This window comes from Triplophysa dalaica, chromosome 8, assembly GCF_015846415.1.
Source record: "Triplophysa dalaica isolate WHDGS20190420 chromosome 8, ASM1584641v1, whole genome shotgun sequence".
Lineage (NCBI taxonomy): Eukaryota > Metazoa > Chordata > Actinopteri > Cypriniformes > Nemacheilidae > Triplophysa > Triplophysa dalaica.
Window position 1 is genome coordinate 16954939 of NC_079549.1, and position 17456 is coordinate 16972394.

The following is a 17456-nucleotide window of genomic DNA, read 5'->3' on the forward strand; positions in this document are numbered from 1 at the left end:
TTGACTCAATGAAAGACAAACAAGTCAATGAAATGCTCTAAGCAAAGAATAGATCTCACATAACAGAAATTAAACACTTCCTGACCCCGATGTAACACACATTTTATTTAGAGTTCCAGCAGACGATGGAACACTGTCAAAGTGTGTGCATTAAATATTGACAGTATTTATTCTATTAATTTTACCCTTTAGCTGGATTCAGTTTAAAAAACAATGACATATGGTCATGAGCAGCCAATTAATACTCATAAGCTTGGATTTAAAAGTTGGGTTTACTCATGGGCCAAAGATAAAAAATCAAATTCTGTCTCCCTTAAATCAGTCAGCTGTGAATCATTTTCTAAATATTTATTCAACATTTAAATCTCAAGGTGCTTCGGCAGAATTTGTTTACTCATCATGTTTTCAACACCTGGGGTGGAAAAGAAGGAGATCTGAGTCCCAAACTGCATGCTTGCAAAATTCTGTCTCTTAGCTTTCCTGTAGCTCAGTGGTAAGAACATTGCGTTAACAACGCAAGGTTATGGGTTCGATCCCAGGGGATTGCACATACCTATGTAAAATGTATAGGATAAAGCAATTTAAGTCGCTTTGGATAAAAGTGTCTGCCAAATGCATAAATGTAAATGTAGTGCAGAATCAGGTTTGTGTATTTATGGAGTTTCCACAGAAAACTTTTGGTTTAAAAAACAATCACTGGCACACAAGGATTTCCACTTATTATAGACCTGAAGTGGATAATGTTATAAGCAAAAAATACAACAAAAAACATTAGCAAAAGATGGAGCATCCATTGCTCTGATTACTGAAGGGAATAGCAAGATCTTAAGTGCTGAACAGGCCAGTTATCATTGTGTTGAAGTAGCAGGAAACATTAAATTCTGACCCAAGCACATTACACTCTCCCCGTATGCCAGAGAAGCCTATTAAAATAAAGTTAACCTCATGTTAAATAGGCACTTACTATATAATACTATAAGTGTGACCTCAATACAAGAAATGCATGTATTACTGTAAATAACTTGGTGGTTATCAGGGTTATCTGGCCATATGCTAAGGTTGCCATGGAGCTTTTAGGCTATTCTAGGTTGCTAGGGCACTGCTACCATACAGTAGGGTGGTCATTTACTGGCTCATGTCAAAAATCCCCCAGGTCTCTATGATGTTCTTTGCCCAATTGCAAAACTGTCTCAACTTTATTAAACCTTAGAGAATATATGTCTACGGGTTTTCTTAACTTATCAAGTTGCTGCATCTTCTTCAATGCAGGTACACAATTTTTTACTCATTTTATCATCTTCCATTAGAAAGATCTAAAGTCAGATGATTAAGTCAATAAATGACATGTAAATGAATCTACAAATCTTAAACCATTAGTATGATCAATAGGAAAGTGATGCTTGCCTCAGCAAACACAATTAATTACTATTAGTTTTAACATCCTGAAGAAAGTAAACTCAGCATGCACATGTATACAGACAGTTTTAATTAAGCAGATGTAAGAAGCATGCTGAACTCAGCAGTCTTCAGAGAACAACAATACTGTGGATGTCAGTTATTTCAAGTAAGTGACTTGAATTTAACAAAGATTTCTGAATGCAAAATCTGGTGCTGTGTCCTGCAACATATGTTTTCTAAGCTACAACAGTATATAAAACAAGATATAAACTATTAAGACTTCCTTATCGGAAACTACTCTCAAAAAGACTACTCAAACTTTGCTCTGAAGTTATATAAATACAGACTTTTCACACCGAAGTGCCAGTGGCAGATGTGATATTACACACCTTGCTGTTCCATGACAAGTGAGCCAAAAGAAAGCCCTATTCCTGTTCATAGGCTGCTTAATAAGCCCTGAAGCCTCTTAAATAGAGACACTCCATCAAAAACTCTTATGTGGTTCAAAAACACCATGCTTTTAAAGCGGCCTTAACACACTGGGTTTCTGCCAATCTCATATTAATCTCGAGTACCTATAGAGTATTGCCTATGTTATATCTTTGAAAAGTATTTAGCTTGATCACATTTATAAAAGACAGATTACTTCTGAAATCAAACCGTGTGTGCGGGGGGGGGGGGGTGGGTGTTTTAGGCTGAACTAAAGAACATTGTCAACAAAACACAGACATCCGTTTTACTCAACACATTTGGTTCATGTCCGGCATCTTTCCGAAACCTGTACGATCGCTGGGGGAGTGTTTGGAGCAACTTTTTGACAAGTTGACCATGTTCAGCATGAGAAGACAGCATATTAAAGCTGGCAAAGAAGTCAGAATGCATGAAACTATTTTATATTTTAGTGTGGATGAGGAAAATGGAGGAGTTAAATAACTATGACGCATTTTTCATCATGTGACGGAGTTGTTTCGGCTGCTCTCCTGTTGGATACCATTAATGTCAGTTCATGTATACTTTAGATTGTTGGAATAAATATAAAATATAAATATTTAGAGACAGATTACTTAATCACTGGCAGTTATTGTTTGGCAGCAGAGCGTGAGTTAAGTTTCACTTTCGCTTTTCCAGCTTTATAAACTTGTGTTGCCTGCAGCATCATCTCAAGTAATCTCAATGTCCGTCTATTAAAAAAAACTGTGTCTTTGCTCCACACTGCCAAGACATAATAAGGCAGAAACTAAATAAACGCCTGACAGAAATGACACGTCTTAGGTTTTACTCATGCACAGTACATGGATGTAAGCCATTTCTGCCGTTTCAGTGTTGACGAAGAGCGTTTTGAAAATGAAAATTCTGTTTTCAAATGAAAACGCAATAGTGTAGACAGAGTCTAAGTGGTTTGGAGATGGGGAGTAAACTGTATCTTCTCCGCTTAATCTCAATTGTAAATGGATTGTCTCTCTATCTGCAGGGGGACAGAGAAAGCCAATATTTGAAAGGAACATGTAAATAGTATAATGCAGACAAGGAAGTCTGTACTGGCCAAAGTGATGTACTCGTATAAAGTAAACCTCATCTCTAGATTAAACCAGAAAACCAAAACGATGGAGTCTTGAGTTTGCATATTGACAAACACAATGAGTGAAACTAATATGGGTACTTTTAGAGAAGTGCTAGTCTCTGCATGATATTGAACACCTTGAAGATAGCTCTCTTCTGATCACCTTTTTATGTATTTAGTAGACAATATTTGCTGTGGCGAGTTTGAAAAACTTGTTATTGCATCTCTACAAAGGACAATCACTGTTCTGAGGTCACGGCACTTCCTGTCCAGGGATTAAGTCCAGGTGTCCAACCTTTCACGCCCTACACGCTACCGTGTTAAACAGATGGGTCCATATGGGGATAGGGAGCTATGAAGTGCTGCATAATCAAAAGCAAATATTTTGCATCGTTTACAGCAAATACCAGTATACAATAACAAGGCAAGAGGTTCTCCACAAGTACACGTGTACTGTGATGAGAAGAAAATGCAAGTGAGACGGTGGTAAAAAAATCTACTCAGGACCTGCAGAGACATGTTGAGCTACAAATGAGGAACACTGAACAAGACCCCAGGTTAAATTACAAAATTCACAAGCCTGCTAGCACTACACTTAAACACAGCTCAATAGCCTTCAAATAAACGTTCATTTGGGCCGTGGTAACAAACCCAGAGGGGTTTTATTGGGTTCACCTCAGCACACTCATATTTACTAATTGTGATCAAAAAGCCTCACAAAGAAAGTAGATGACTAAAAAACAGCCGAAAATAACTTCAACTTTGAAAAAAGCTTTCACTTTAGGGGTTATTGTGAATGCAGGTTAATGTTATCAAATTGCTACGATGCTCCCTGTTCGTGTCTAACAAAGATAATGAAGAAATCTTAATGGCGGCAGTGAAACTTGAATTCCAGGACCAAGACTGGTGGGAACTTTGCGTTTATACGTAATTGACATTCATTAGCATACTTTAACAAAAGCCCTTTACATGTACCATGCGAGCATAATATAACAAGATTCCAGCAGCAAGTCATTTTTCGGTACATTCAGAAATGCAACAAAATCACAGCCAATCAGAACAATGTGGGAACTTTCACACTCAAAATATACGGCACATCTGAATAACACAAAATTATGACAACATAGGCTACATTATAAGGTGTGCGAGATATATCGTGTGCGATAATATCGTTAACCTTGTTTTAATGATGTGCAAAATCACGAGTATGTAACACAATTTTTAAACTCCACAAAAACAGCCCTCATATTGCTCACAAATACTTTAGTCAAGAACTGCTCCGTCCACATTCACAGTGTTGTTAGGAATTTAGTGGATCGCGCCGTCTCTGTCAGGTCTGTGTCTGCTCTTAAATGGTGCTCGCTCACACAATCACACAGTGGACAGAGTCAGGTGAAGTGAAGTTACTTGAGGAGTTAATTTGTGTTTTCAGATGAATACTCGCAGTTCGAAGAATAAAACTATATAGACTTGATTTGGGCCGCAATGCAAAGCTCGGATGTGGGAGCAATAAGGCTTACATCTGAATGAGATCTTGCGTGAACGAGGCTTTCGACTTTGTTCCAAAGGAGTTCTTAAGAAAAAAGCAACAAGTATCCCACACAAGTTTGCTTTGGTTAGTCTACTTTTCTTTCACAGTGTGCTTCTTGCTTGTATGCTGCACAGTTTACCATACACCAGTGATTTGTCTTTCTACTTTCTACTGATTCCATTTAAAGATCGTTTCCTTAAAGGCAAGTTCAACCAAAATATCATAATTTCTGTTCTTTCAAATATAATTTATTCTAACATAGTTTATTTACCCCTATGTTGTTGAATACCTGTATATGACTCTTCTGTAAAACATTAAAAAGATATTTAGTGAAATGTCTCAATGGTTTTGTGTCCATACAATGGATGTCAATTGGGTTTTTCTTTAAGTTCTGCACAAGTAATAATCAAAGGTTGACATGAGAATCAGTGAACGACGACAGGATTTGATGAGAAATTTCTCCACTTAATATCAAGAATAAATTTCCTGTTAACATGTAAGATGGAGCTAGTACAACACAAGACTATAGAATGCAAAATATTACCTGCTTATATCGTAATCGTAAAATCCTTTTTTTTATACAATTTCCCACAAGCCCACTACCTTATTTTCATTATTTTCCAGGATGCTTTTGAAGGGCATCTATGTTATAATTTTTCTGGTACAAGTTAAGGAATTTCCCGAAAATTTTGGAAGTTGAGAAATACTTAACATTAAGTAACAATCAATATCTTGACTTTTCCACTGGTCGCTTTGTAATGTCTCGTTGTTCCTGGTTTGAACACGTTAGCCTAACCTGCCCTAAAAATAAAAACGTTACTTTCTTATTTGAAGTCACAGAGAAAACAAAATCAAAAATGTCTAGCTTTTTGTAGAGGGAAAAAGGTGCAAATACCGGTGAGGTGTATAGGAAGATAACAGAATGTAGGTGGAGAAATGAGGCCACCAGTGAGAATGAGCTAGGAAAACTGCTTCACTGACACAGAACAACCACATAGAGAGAACACTGCTCAGTGACAAGAAGTGACAGTGTGTTTGTAATGAGCACACCACAGCAAATAACCATATTTTTGCTGCTATGACATGCTGATGGCAGACACCGGGCCAACAAACCTCTCTGTTACTGACTAACTGTGTGAAGAAAGCATGAGCTGAACCTCCTGTGTCCATCTACTGAGACAGCAGTAACAAACAGTGGATGAACAAAGACCATCAAGCAGGACCTATGAAAGCTATATGGTCCACATGTGCTGCAGAAAAATCTGTCCAACAGTGCCGGTAAAATCGAACATTGCATCTTTGCCTTAGCAGAACAACTCAGAGTGCGTCGATCATATGATTCATTGTGGCCATAAACACAAGGCAGGAGAGAGTTGATGATTTGTGAAAGATGAATGGGAATGGGATATATTTATAGTGAAACTATTACAAAAAGGTGTTAGCCAAGCATGTGCCTCATTTGTAGGAAAGGGAAATATTGCAGAGCTATTTGTCTCAAAATCTTGCATGTGGGCAGATAGCAAGCAGCACTACAAGCATCTATAGGGTTGGGTAAAAAATATTGGTTCTTCAATATTAATCGATTTTCAATTTAACGAAACAATATCGATTCGAGAAATCCCGAATCGATTCTTAATGTGTGTGCTTTAGTTCAAGGATATCTGTATTTCGCCTATCTTCCTGAAGATGTCGCAATCACTCGTGCTGATACCAATAAAACAAACATAAATTAAATTAAAAAAAAATGTGGGAGAGGGGAAAAAAGGATCATGGCGGAAGCTCACAGTAGCCAATGGACCCCAGCGCCGGCTAAATTAAAGTTTGTTGTGAGGAAGCACTTAATGATTAAAGGCAATGACGGCAAAGGTGAGGACGACGAAACAACTGCGCGAGCAAGAGCTACGATTTTGCAACAACACAACAAACCTACGAAAACACCTGTCGAGTCGTCACCCTGACGCGATATCTGGTTCATGCGATTCTGGACAGCAATGGCTAGACGTTGATTTGGCAAGAATTTACACCCATACGCGATAGTTGAGAACGAGGGATTTCACAGTCTAATCAATGATTTGGAGCCGAGATGCGTAATGGTGACACGCAAGTACCCCAGTGAAAAGGCATAACATGTCACCATAACATGTCACTATCTCCTGGGATGCACATAAGTGGTGCGCATGCGCGACCAAAATGAAAAATGCCCTCTCTAAATAAGTTTAGACCACTCATTTGCATACTGACATGGTTGAAACCTTTTGATGCACAATCACTGTTTTAGACCGACTAAATGTAATACTGGAAAATATTTCTCTTTGAACTGAATGCTGCTAAAACTACTGATATCACGTTTGTTCCCGGTGTTAAACGGGACCTGGGTGTAAATTATGAAAAATTGAGTATTGGTAGCTTCGCCTTTGTTGGTTTTGCACGCGGAGCGTCTGTGAATGTCTGGATCTGCACTTCCCAGCAACCTGCCAAAAACCAAATAGTTTGTTGTTTTAGGTTTCAAATTTGGTGTTGAAAATTTATATTTACTAATTTAAAAAGAAAAACAAGAATAAATACATTACCATTGTATTTTAAATGTACTTTAAAACACTATAAGTATAGTATTATCCCACTTTATTATTTTATTCATTGTTCATTAAAAATCAACTACTTTTTTACTTTTATTTCAAATAGGTCCAAATATATTTTGTCACAAAATGTGCAATGTGAGCACCAAACCGAATCTCCACATGTTCTCTTGAGAACCAGATAGAAAAACTTATGTGCACCCCTGACTGTATTGCAAGCATATACTTAAATGTGGATTCCATGCCTGCAAAACTAGCATTTTAATTGAAGTACTAAAAACTAATCGATATTGAATCGAATCGAAATTGAATCGAAACCATAAAAACAAGAATCGAATCAAACCGCCAATTTGGTCACATAACCCAGCCCTAAGCATCTAGTTTAATTACGCACTACGACAGTTTGCAAAAGCAACCAAAACATATTACTGTAACAATATTTACATGTTGAAATCAACTGAAACGAATGAGCAGTTACGATTTACATTATTTGTTCATTCTGCCATTTCATTAAATTTATGCATTTTTATGATATATACGTCTCATCCTACACATGGACATTCATCAGAAAGCCCACAGATAACTCAGCAGAAAGCTTCTTAGATATCTACAGAATTGGGACACGTTATCCATGCAGTTCTTCTCATCCACATCCCTTAAATGTTTGTTTATAACATGAGTTGGATAATTTGTTTTCGCTTTCAGCAAGCCCTTCAAACTATCCGCACACTGAAACAAAATGTTTTATGTTTAATCATTGTCATTACACAGATTATACACAGACTCCATCCAGACCTGGTTCGCTGTTTGAAGGGTAGGTGACACAAACACGCAGTACAAGCATGGACTGTCCAAAACCAAGGCAAAGTTTCTCATAAGAAAATAAGCATTCGATCTCACAGCCTTATTACAGCCTATTCCCATTTGGCATGCAAAATCTCATGGCATTTTTATCAGCATCCATCAGTTAGCTGATGGGGGAGTATTGAAGTATCTCCTCTCAGGCAGAGCTCTGATTGTGGCGATAGCAGGAGATTACTTCCCATTTTTCTTGAAAAATCCCTATTGCAGACAGGAAGCTTGCACCCAGGGGAACAGTGCTAAATAATTTTGTTCCGCTCACTCCATAAGAGGATTCAAAGTTATTTCTGTGGGCACCATCACAATAAATAGAAAAATACAGATCTAAATAAACCTTATTAATAACTGGAACGGGAGAGGATAGTAGTCACTGAAACCAGCAAAGCCTAGAGTCTCACCAAGAAGAACTGTTTTAGAGAGTGTTAGTAAAGGTGCTAATTGAGTGAGATAGACAAGGTCTGCAACAAACTCTTTGTCAGCATGAAAACCACCTGCCAATATTCACATTAAAGGTTCAATTTGCAGTCGCTATCTGAGGTCCCCCAAGAATTCTCCATTATCAGCACCGCTGGTGTCGATGTGGACATCTGATCAGGTCCTCTTAACACTGTACATGATCAGTCATTGGACTGAAAAACTAGACATTACATTGTGCTGTTGTGTCTTTTAAAACCACAGCAGAAAGCTTGCGGTGCTATAGAATGTCAATGTCTTCAACAAGATACTGTACAGAGAGGGACGACTGCGTCAGTGTGGTATTTAATTCAAGAACATACCGAGGTTGTCAGAATGTGAAGTTGGTACAATTACTCATTTCTGATCTTATATTCTTCATTGCGTATTCAAACCTGGCAACATTTCACCACGGTGAATGATATACGTACGATGGTCAGTTAGTGACTTGATTTTTATTGAAGCAATAAAAAGAACTGTGAACACAGCAGAATACCTCTGACGGCAACTGTAAATTGTACATTCTAGGGAGGCATATTGTACATTCCTTACATGGAAACCTACAATCTGAAGATTTACACCTTACAAAAGAGAGAGAGAGAGAGCGCAAGACAATCACCCTATTCCTGAATCTACAACCATGTACAACCTTGAAAATCTTTAAGGGGCAAATTAACTTTCCTGTATAGACCCACAAAAAGACATAAAAATGCTAAATTATATCAATGTAATATCAGTTCAAATATCCTTCATCTGCCTTTCAGAGTTAAGAAAAAAAATGTATTCAGCTCTTTATCCGACTAAAGCCACGTTCTTCACTGTCAAAAGAAGCTGTTTATCATCACGTGGCATCAGAATCTCACAATTATCATGAAGTCTGAAAAATCTCTCCTTGAAAAGAGGACACAGCAGAAAGAGACAGACACTGCATTTAAAATGTGCTAAGTAGGGGGAAAATTTGAGCTAAATAAAGGCTTTCAAGCTTTGTATAAAGAAAATTTGCACATAACCTACAAAGCAAAACAAAGTACCTACCTACACAAACAGACATTGTGTAGTAGCACAGTTTTAACAGTAAAAAGTAATATGTGCATCTTTTCTATCATCTGGTGTTTAATAGCCTATAAGTACAACTAGCTCAAGTTCTGGCAAACGGTGCCTACACAACATAGAGGTGATTGAGATGAATGGGGCCTGGGGTGCAGAGCAAACGCACTTCACGTGACCAAGGAACACAGAGTCCCTTATGGAGGTACAGGCATGACAAAAATGGAAATGAAACAGAAAAAACAACGTAGGGTTGCGAAAAGAGGACTGTGAGACAGGTGAAAATAAGGAAAAGCAGGAGAAAGAGAGGGGAGAAAGGAGAAATGAGGAATGATAGATCTCCCCAATATGAGCTCATACAAAATGGATCATTCAAATGATAAGTGAGAACATTCAAAATCTATTAAAACAATAGGTCACCCAAGGCTACTTATTGCAGAGATTTTACCATGTCATTATGGGTCTAAGGTTGGTTTCACATTTAGTTCGATTGCCTGGTCCGAACCCTAGTTTGACTGCCTTACTCTGGTTTATGGAGTGTCAAACAACACGTGTATATACATAGAAGTTGTAAAAGACTATTATTTCATAATAATAGGCAGTTATTCTTACCTAACTTTCTTGACTGACTCTTAAATGATTCGTTCTGCGATTCATCTGTCTAATCCCCTCCTTACCCTTTTTAAGCGTACTCGGGTCCAGTTCTCAGGTGCACACCCGGATTCGGAACACAGCACTCACAGCATCCAAACGAACCAAACTCTGACATTAATAAAACCCTGGTGCACACCAAAAGTGCTTATGTGAAACTGCCCTAAAATTCCTTTAACCATAAATGTCCTGTCACACTACTTTAAGTGGCTTCTTGCTTTAAAAAATGTCATTAACAACATGTTTAAACATAACATTTAATACCTCTTTAGTCATTGTTACTCTACATTAGAGCTGTGCAGTTCTTGAAAATTAATCGTAATCGTCAATTTTGGCCTTCATCAATTACGAAAACGAAATAATCGAGGTGAAACGATTATTGTGCCGCATTCCATTTTCCAAGGATCCTCTCTTTTCATGTAGTATAAATCCACAGCGCACCCTTTCCTTTACAGTGGTACAGCAGTGCTATTTCTTTGAATTTAACTGAAAAATAGATGTAGTTTACAAGCCAAATGTTGTTTTAAAGGTTAGTGAGTTATCGTGTTTAATAATATCAATATTTGCCAAAATATTCGGGATTATGATTTTTTTTCATAATGGATCATATTGAACAATTATTGGTTATATGAATTTTAAAAGTAAAAGCACTTTGACAAGCCACCTAAAGAGCCACTTCCATTATAGAACCCCTGCTGATGACACACATTGGTTTGTCATTGCAAAGCAAGCACCACTTCAGGTCATGGACTACAGTATGCACTTTGCCTCACAGTCAATGATGCACTAAAATAGTGCTGAGTGGTTACCAAGGAAATATAGTTCAATTGAAGCCAGTCATTTTAGCTGCAGGCCCAGGCTGCTGTGTATCTTGGCAAAGCAGCAGGAAATGACTTCAGTTCAAAAGGCCCACCATGAAAGAAAAATAAGTTTATAAAAGCTGAAAATGGTAGTGTCTGCCTCAGCAACTCCAGCGGTGTCTGTCTGACCTGTCTGTGTAGAGTCAATGAGGCAAATGTCGTGTGAAACATCCAGGCGGAGATAAATGCCTGGGTCTATTGGAGAGCAGCTTCAGGGGCAGTGGACACAGCAGTGATTGACAGAGGAAGGAATAAGCCTAGGAAGGGATACACCTCTAGAGGCAAAACAGGCTCAGAGAGAAAACCGATAGGCCTGAAGCCTCACAGGTGTGTTCACATGAAAGACAAGCAGAGTGTCTGCTAAAGTAAACATCCGTTGTTTAACTTGATCAATAATGCCGTCACACATGTGGAACATTTCTTGCAAAAAAACAGGAACAACAAGAGATCATCGGATTAGGCTGATGAATGAGTTTCTCAAAGTGTTTTACACTTGGGCCTATGCTGTATTTTGTGGGAATGAATTATAAGAGGCACCTGCAGAATGCAGAGAAGAAAAAGCCAGACTGCAAGCTCTAATGCTGTGCCTCATGCAGACGTGGACTCAATACTTCACTGGGCTGCAGCGGTGATCGGGGTAAGAGAAGAGTCTCTTCTCAGCCAACTACTAAAGCATTAGCCTTTATGAGAAAGGGGGAAATGCACTTTTGCTGCCGATCAATCACCTTCACTGACACAAAATGTCTGCTTCGTAGCCTTTTCTCATAGGGACTATCTTTAAATTCCAAGTGCAGTTGAAAAGCAATTGAACAGCATGTGCTGCTGGTTTTAATAAGATAGCAGAGTTGGTGACCTGAAAAGGACTGTCGGCATGGCTCAGCTTTTTGCAGCATGTCTAAGAAGAAAAAAGGACCAGTTGTCTGCTTTATGAGGTAGAGATCATTAAAGGGATAGTTCACCTAAAAACTAAACATCCCGTCAACATTTATTGACCATCGTGTCATACAAACCCTGTCTATGACACTTTCTCCTGAGGAACACAAAAGAATTTGGTTTTGAGTCCATACAATGTAAATCAATAGGGTCCAATGTTATTTGGTTCCCAACGTTTACTTCCTTCAAAAGATCTATTTTCTGTTATGCAGAAGAAAGTCGTATAGGTTTGGAATGACATGAGGGTTCTTAGAACTTGATGGATCAAGGCTCAACCCTGCAGTTATTAAAACAGTACATATAAAATGTAGAACACACAACTTCTAACCAAGCACAACCAACAAATATGATCTGAAAGCACCTAAATACGCCACTGCCAAATGAAATAGTAAATGAGAAGGAAGAGCTCAGAACAACACATTTTAAAGATAAACTTCTACCGATTATGAACCATAATCAAATAAGCCAAAATGTTTATTTAATGAACCCATGGGTTGGTGAATGGCAGGGTGCTCGGTGGGAAAAATATACCTGAAAAACTTTCCACAGATGCAGACTTTGTGTGGGCAATTTGATTGCTAAAATATCTGACAGTGTTTAAGTTGCGCAATTGAAACCCGGTGTTTAACATTCTTCCAATGGGCTTACTTATCAGCCTGTGTCAGTCTGGTCATCCTTTACATTCACGATGCAGTTTTAAGCAAGACCAGGGTGATGAAATTCTCACCAACACCAGAAATTAAAGCAAAATGCATTGTACAAAAAGATGAGCGCTGAAACAAGGAACATGATGAAATGCAGAGAAAACAGCTTTTGGCTGTCTGAGAAGTACACATGTTGTGCAGGACCCTATCAACTTTGAAGTCAGGCATCTAATATTTAGTACAACTATTATTATTTGGTGATTAGGAATACTAGAAAAACAAGGTGCCGAACACGTTTCCCTTGGCACATATTGCCAAAGCTCAACTCCTTACACAAAGCTGAAGAAAGTCACAACACTGTCAAACTCAATCACGCTCACCACCTTTCGCTCAAAGCTAGATGCTCACGAACAGCAGTTCAATGATGCTTACCCTTTACATCTGGGTCAGTGTGTCAGTCAGCCTCAAATCAAAGTCAGTGACACACACTCCTACTGACCTTATTATCACCTCCTATTAACACTATTAAAAGAAATCATCGCCAAAGAACCATTGCGAACATGTTGACATGTGTTTTGAGGGGGTTTGGATAATGTGTAGTAGCTCTTGTCTTCATTCGAACATTTATTTCTGGAGGGAATAAATGAAGGTCAATCTGCTGCTACATGCTTTTCACAACAGGATCCAAAATCCTGTGGCTTTATTAGGCCGCAGGAATGTCTGATTTGCACCGTAAAGAATAAGCCGCAGGAAAAGTGTCAGGGTTATGTATGGATGTTCCTCTCTCTGAACAAAAGACGGCTGTAAAATGAATAGATTTCCTAAAGACGCAAATAAAGATTTAGCAAAAACCAGGATGCAAGTTCCTGCGCATTATCATACCTGATTTCTCAGAACTAAGACTTTTTAAGCACTTACGTATTGTATTTTGCAAGGCGGCAACGCCAGGTCCCACAGAGCTAAAACTGCTGTGTAGCACATTGCGGACAGGATTCTTGTTTGGGCTGCTCGCTGACTGTTTCATGCATCAGCAAAATCTCAAACAGACGGATATGTCGCTCTGGCATCATTCTGAGACTATTAAAGCATTAGTTCACTAAACAAAACAGTCAGTCTGTACTCGGAGCGCACCACTTGGACGTTTAATACTGCAAATGACCAACAACAACACACGCAGCCAACTTCAGTTACTAAATTCATCCCTGTTTTATAATTACGCCTGTGCTTTGCCATAAAACCAGTGCCACGCCTAACAGTTTGCAAAGCCATCTGCCTAGGCTTTTGAGAGCCTTACCATTTTCTCACAAAACATCTGCACTAAATATGAGGAAGAAAAAACAAAGACAAATATGTCAATTATGATTTGGTTAACATGATATAAATGCTTACTTGGAAGGTAAAAACTTATAGAATTTGACAAACAGAGCAGGAGGCCAGACACAACGTAACAATGAAATATGGGACTGCAGAATGGCTCGGTCACTTATCTTGACCCTTTGTCCTGTGCTATATTTGCAGTTTATAAGAAAGGCAACATTCCATACACAAACACACTCACACACATCTTTATTGAGCTTACAGAACTCAGCCTAGGGAGAGAAGCAGCGACAGTGGGAGTGTATCTGCTTAATGGACAGCATCCTCTTTACCTCCAAACACCAGCATGAGGCCTCAGGGTGGGCACAATACAAGAAAGTGGATCACTTAGACAGCGACAAGCCACAGAAAAAGAAAAAACGGATTTGAGCCTGTGTGCGTGCAACATAGTAAAATGGATAATTCTTAAAATAAACAAAAGCAGGCTACTATTGGTCAAATACTTCATTGCTCAATTCATATAACAGACATATAATGGAAATCTCTGTCAGTTTCCAGGTTTATACAAAAACATTGTGTGACGTATTTTTACTGTTGTGGAACACACAAAGCCCAAATTTCTATAATATCTCCCCAAGCAAAGTCTACGACAAGATCCACCACAGTAAGTGGGCTAACTATATGGTGTTTTTTTTTATTATGAGACAGCTACATGTATCAAACTGCTTGTAATTACAAAGTGAGAGTACCAAAGTACCATGTTGTAGGTTCTAATAACATGGTCTAAAAATGAACATTATGTCTGTATATTAAAAATCAAGCATTTCGGGAGCAAAAATGCTTAAACTGTGACACAAGTGAGAGTGACAGTTGAGGATAATAACCTGGTTATTTGTTAAAAACATGAGAATGTCTGATAAAGGATTGGCACTTTTTGGCATTTAACTACAGTTTAAATTAAAAGGATTCAGGCCTGCTGTTACATGTAAGGGCTTTACCCTCCACCACTACTGTCTCTTTCCCGCTCTAAAAGTCACCAAACTTGTAATGTGGCCTAACAAAAAACTAAATCAAGGAAAACATTCATCTCTATCATGTTGGATCCCAATGAAGGTTCAATTCCTATTAACTTCATGCATGTGTACTACAAAACAACCTGCTGTGCAGTGCTGTGTTACCTTCACTTAATCTCAAATAGGGTTGAAAATGTCACTTTTTAAGCATATATTTTGTGTTTGATGTTGTTTCTGAACGTATAAAATACATTTCAGGTTTTTCAGCAAATCAATAAAGTCCACATTAAAATCAAACATCTTAGGTAATAACCACAACTCAAATGACATCAGTAAATTATATGCAATGGTCATCAATAATGGTTGCAAGCAAAACACTGTTATGATATTTTTTCGCTAACATTTAAAAGCCAGACGACAAGTTGACCCCTATTAATATGACTGTTTATGCATCACATTCGGAGGCAGATCTAATAACTACGCAGACTAAGTAACGTTGCCTTTATTTTCCTAAGCTTGTATTGAATGGAGCTCTACCTGCGCAAAAAGTAGAGGCGTCTCTTATCTCACACAAAATACACCACTCCCATTCCTCTCCCCTGCTTGAAACAACGTGCTGATTTTAAAGAGTTTAACGTTACTGCCAAATTTAACTATCATTAGCAGCAATGCAGCACAACAGTCTAATGCAGTGACAACTATTACATCACTGACACTCAATCTGACACGAGACACAAAACGCTGAATGACACCGCTCGAGTTACACATGAACATTTGCCCGTATGCCATTATTAAAGTAGTCAGACCGTGACACTTACTTGCCAATGACCTCGCACAGCTCGTAAACATCTTCAAAGAGCACGTCGTCGTCGGCCATGGTCCAACAAGACCGGGGAATGTACACTTCCCCCCCAAAATCCGCCCGAACGGTAAATATCAACGGTTTACGTCGCACCACAGTGTGCACACTCCAGAGACCTCAAATGCGCGTTGAAAGATTGACAGCCGCTGATATCGTTCTCCGATTAGCATAGAAAATGTCAGAATCATGTGGGTTCGGGCGAAAACAGAAAAAGAGCCGTTGATGGTTCGGGTAAAGCGGGCGGGCGGACAGTAGTGAGCGCTCGGTCCGTTTGACTCACTCTGCCCCACCTTCTCCCTCTCTCCCGGCCCCCTTAATCCAGTCACTCGAGGCTGAGGTAATTCAAACTCCACAACAATCGCCGTTGAAGTGACGAAACCAAGTCGTCTGGATGTTAAACTAACTAATCCGAGTTTGTCGAGTCCCCAAAACAAGTACACGTCGTTTCTGTAATAAAAATAACGATGTTATGAAGCTGCGCAGTTTAGTTGATTTTACTCATTCTACCCGCGCGCAAGGCTTCTCTCGCGCTTGCCACCCTGAACTCGTAGCTCTTCCGTTGCTCTAATTCTCCCTGATAACTCCAGCGCTGCTGCTCCCAGCTTCCAGAAAACCGAAGCTCCTCCTACTCGAGGTTATGAAACTGGATTGCCTCACGCCATAATGGCTCCGGCAGGACGTTTCTCTTCGGGAATTCCAACGTGGCGCGGTGACCCCTTGAGCCAAAATGACGACCAGGTGTGTCAGTACGTATCTGCCAAAGGTGACAGTTTCGTTCCGTCGTGTTAGTGAGGTTCTAAATGCAAAGCGGTAAACAAATTAAACGACCTTTTTGGAAACCATTTACTTGCTGAGGCCTAAAGATAAAAATACAAGTTAATAACGTTGCTATTTTATATAGGCTTCAGTGAAAGTTATCGAGTCTTTAATACTGTATTATCACTTTATTTTCAGCCTCCCACTGTTTAATTTAAGTTAAAAAATACAGAAAAAAAACGTCAACAACTTTACTGGTTTATTAAGTTGTTACAAAACAACGTAATTGTTAATGCAGCAATAGCTATGTGTAAACTGTTTAGTCACGGTTGGATTATAGCTACATTTTTGATGTCCCTTAATTGTTTAATTTTGATGTTTTACAAACTGTCAAAACAGATGTTTCACTTAAAAATTAGTCTTGAGGGTTAAGGTACACTTAATTTTTGACTTCTAAGAGGCTATTCATAACCAAAACATCCTTGTAGACATTATAGGCTACTCGGAGTAAAACAAGACATAAAAAATGATATTGTCAAAAAACTATAACGTATATATTATTTACCATCTAGGCTTCCATAATTGGATTTCATAACATTGAAATGAATTAAAAAACTGCATATTTTGTAAATCTATTTGTGGGAATCATGACATAGCTAATTAGGAAACAAAATAACGTCCAAAAAACTGTCCTCAACTGGTTGGCTTAAAGTTGGCAATGGTGGAGCATTCAACTTAAAAACGCTCTGGGCTCTTTCTGCACATTTTACATTAGAGCATTTGGATTACCGCATTGATTTCTGTAGCTGATGATTGGTGGGATACACTTCAGCTAATTGGATTTTGTGCGTTCAGTCCATTGAGGAATTCAGTCAGTCAGTTCTCATTGTGGATTTACCGTCTGAGTCCTTTGAAAAAACACAGTTGAATCATAGCCTCATTGATGTTGGTGAGCTATAGTAAAAGGCAGCTGACTCAGCTGCAATGATTTTC

General features: G+C 38.7%; 1 protein-coding gene across 16 annotated transcripts in view; it reads right to left on the reverse strand.

The window, feature by feature from the left end:
• caska (calcium/calmodulin-dependent serine protein kinase a) overlaps positions 1 to 16452 on the reverse strand; it is a 115700-nt gene extending 99248 nt beyond the window's left edge. For 4 of the 16 annotated variants that reach the window (XM_056755817.1, XM_056755815.1, XM_056755814.1 and 1 more), the window contains exon 1: positions 15664 to 16429. In XM_056755817.1, the coding sequence (XP_056611795.1) occupies positions 15664 to 15722 (59 nt within the window). In that variant the 5' untranslated portion in view covers positions 15723 to 16429. Of the gene's footprint in view, positions 1 to 15663 lie in introns of all 16 variants that reach the window. The other 12 variants (XM_056755812.1, XM_056755805.1, XM_056755801.1 and 9 more) reach the window with 8 other exon arrangements.
• Positions 16453 to 17456: the final 1004 nt, after the last annotated feature.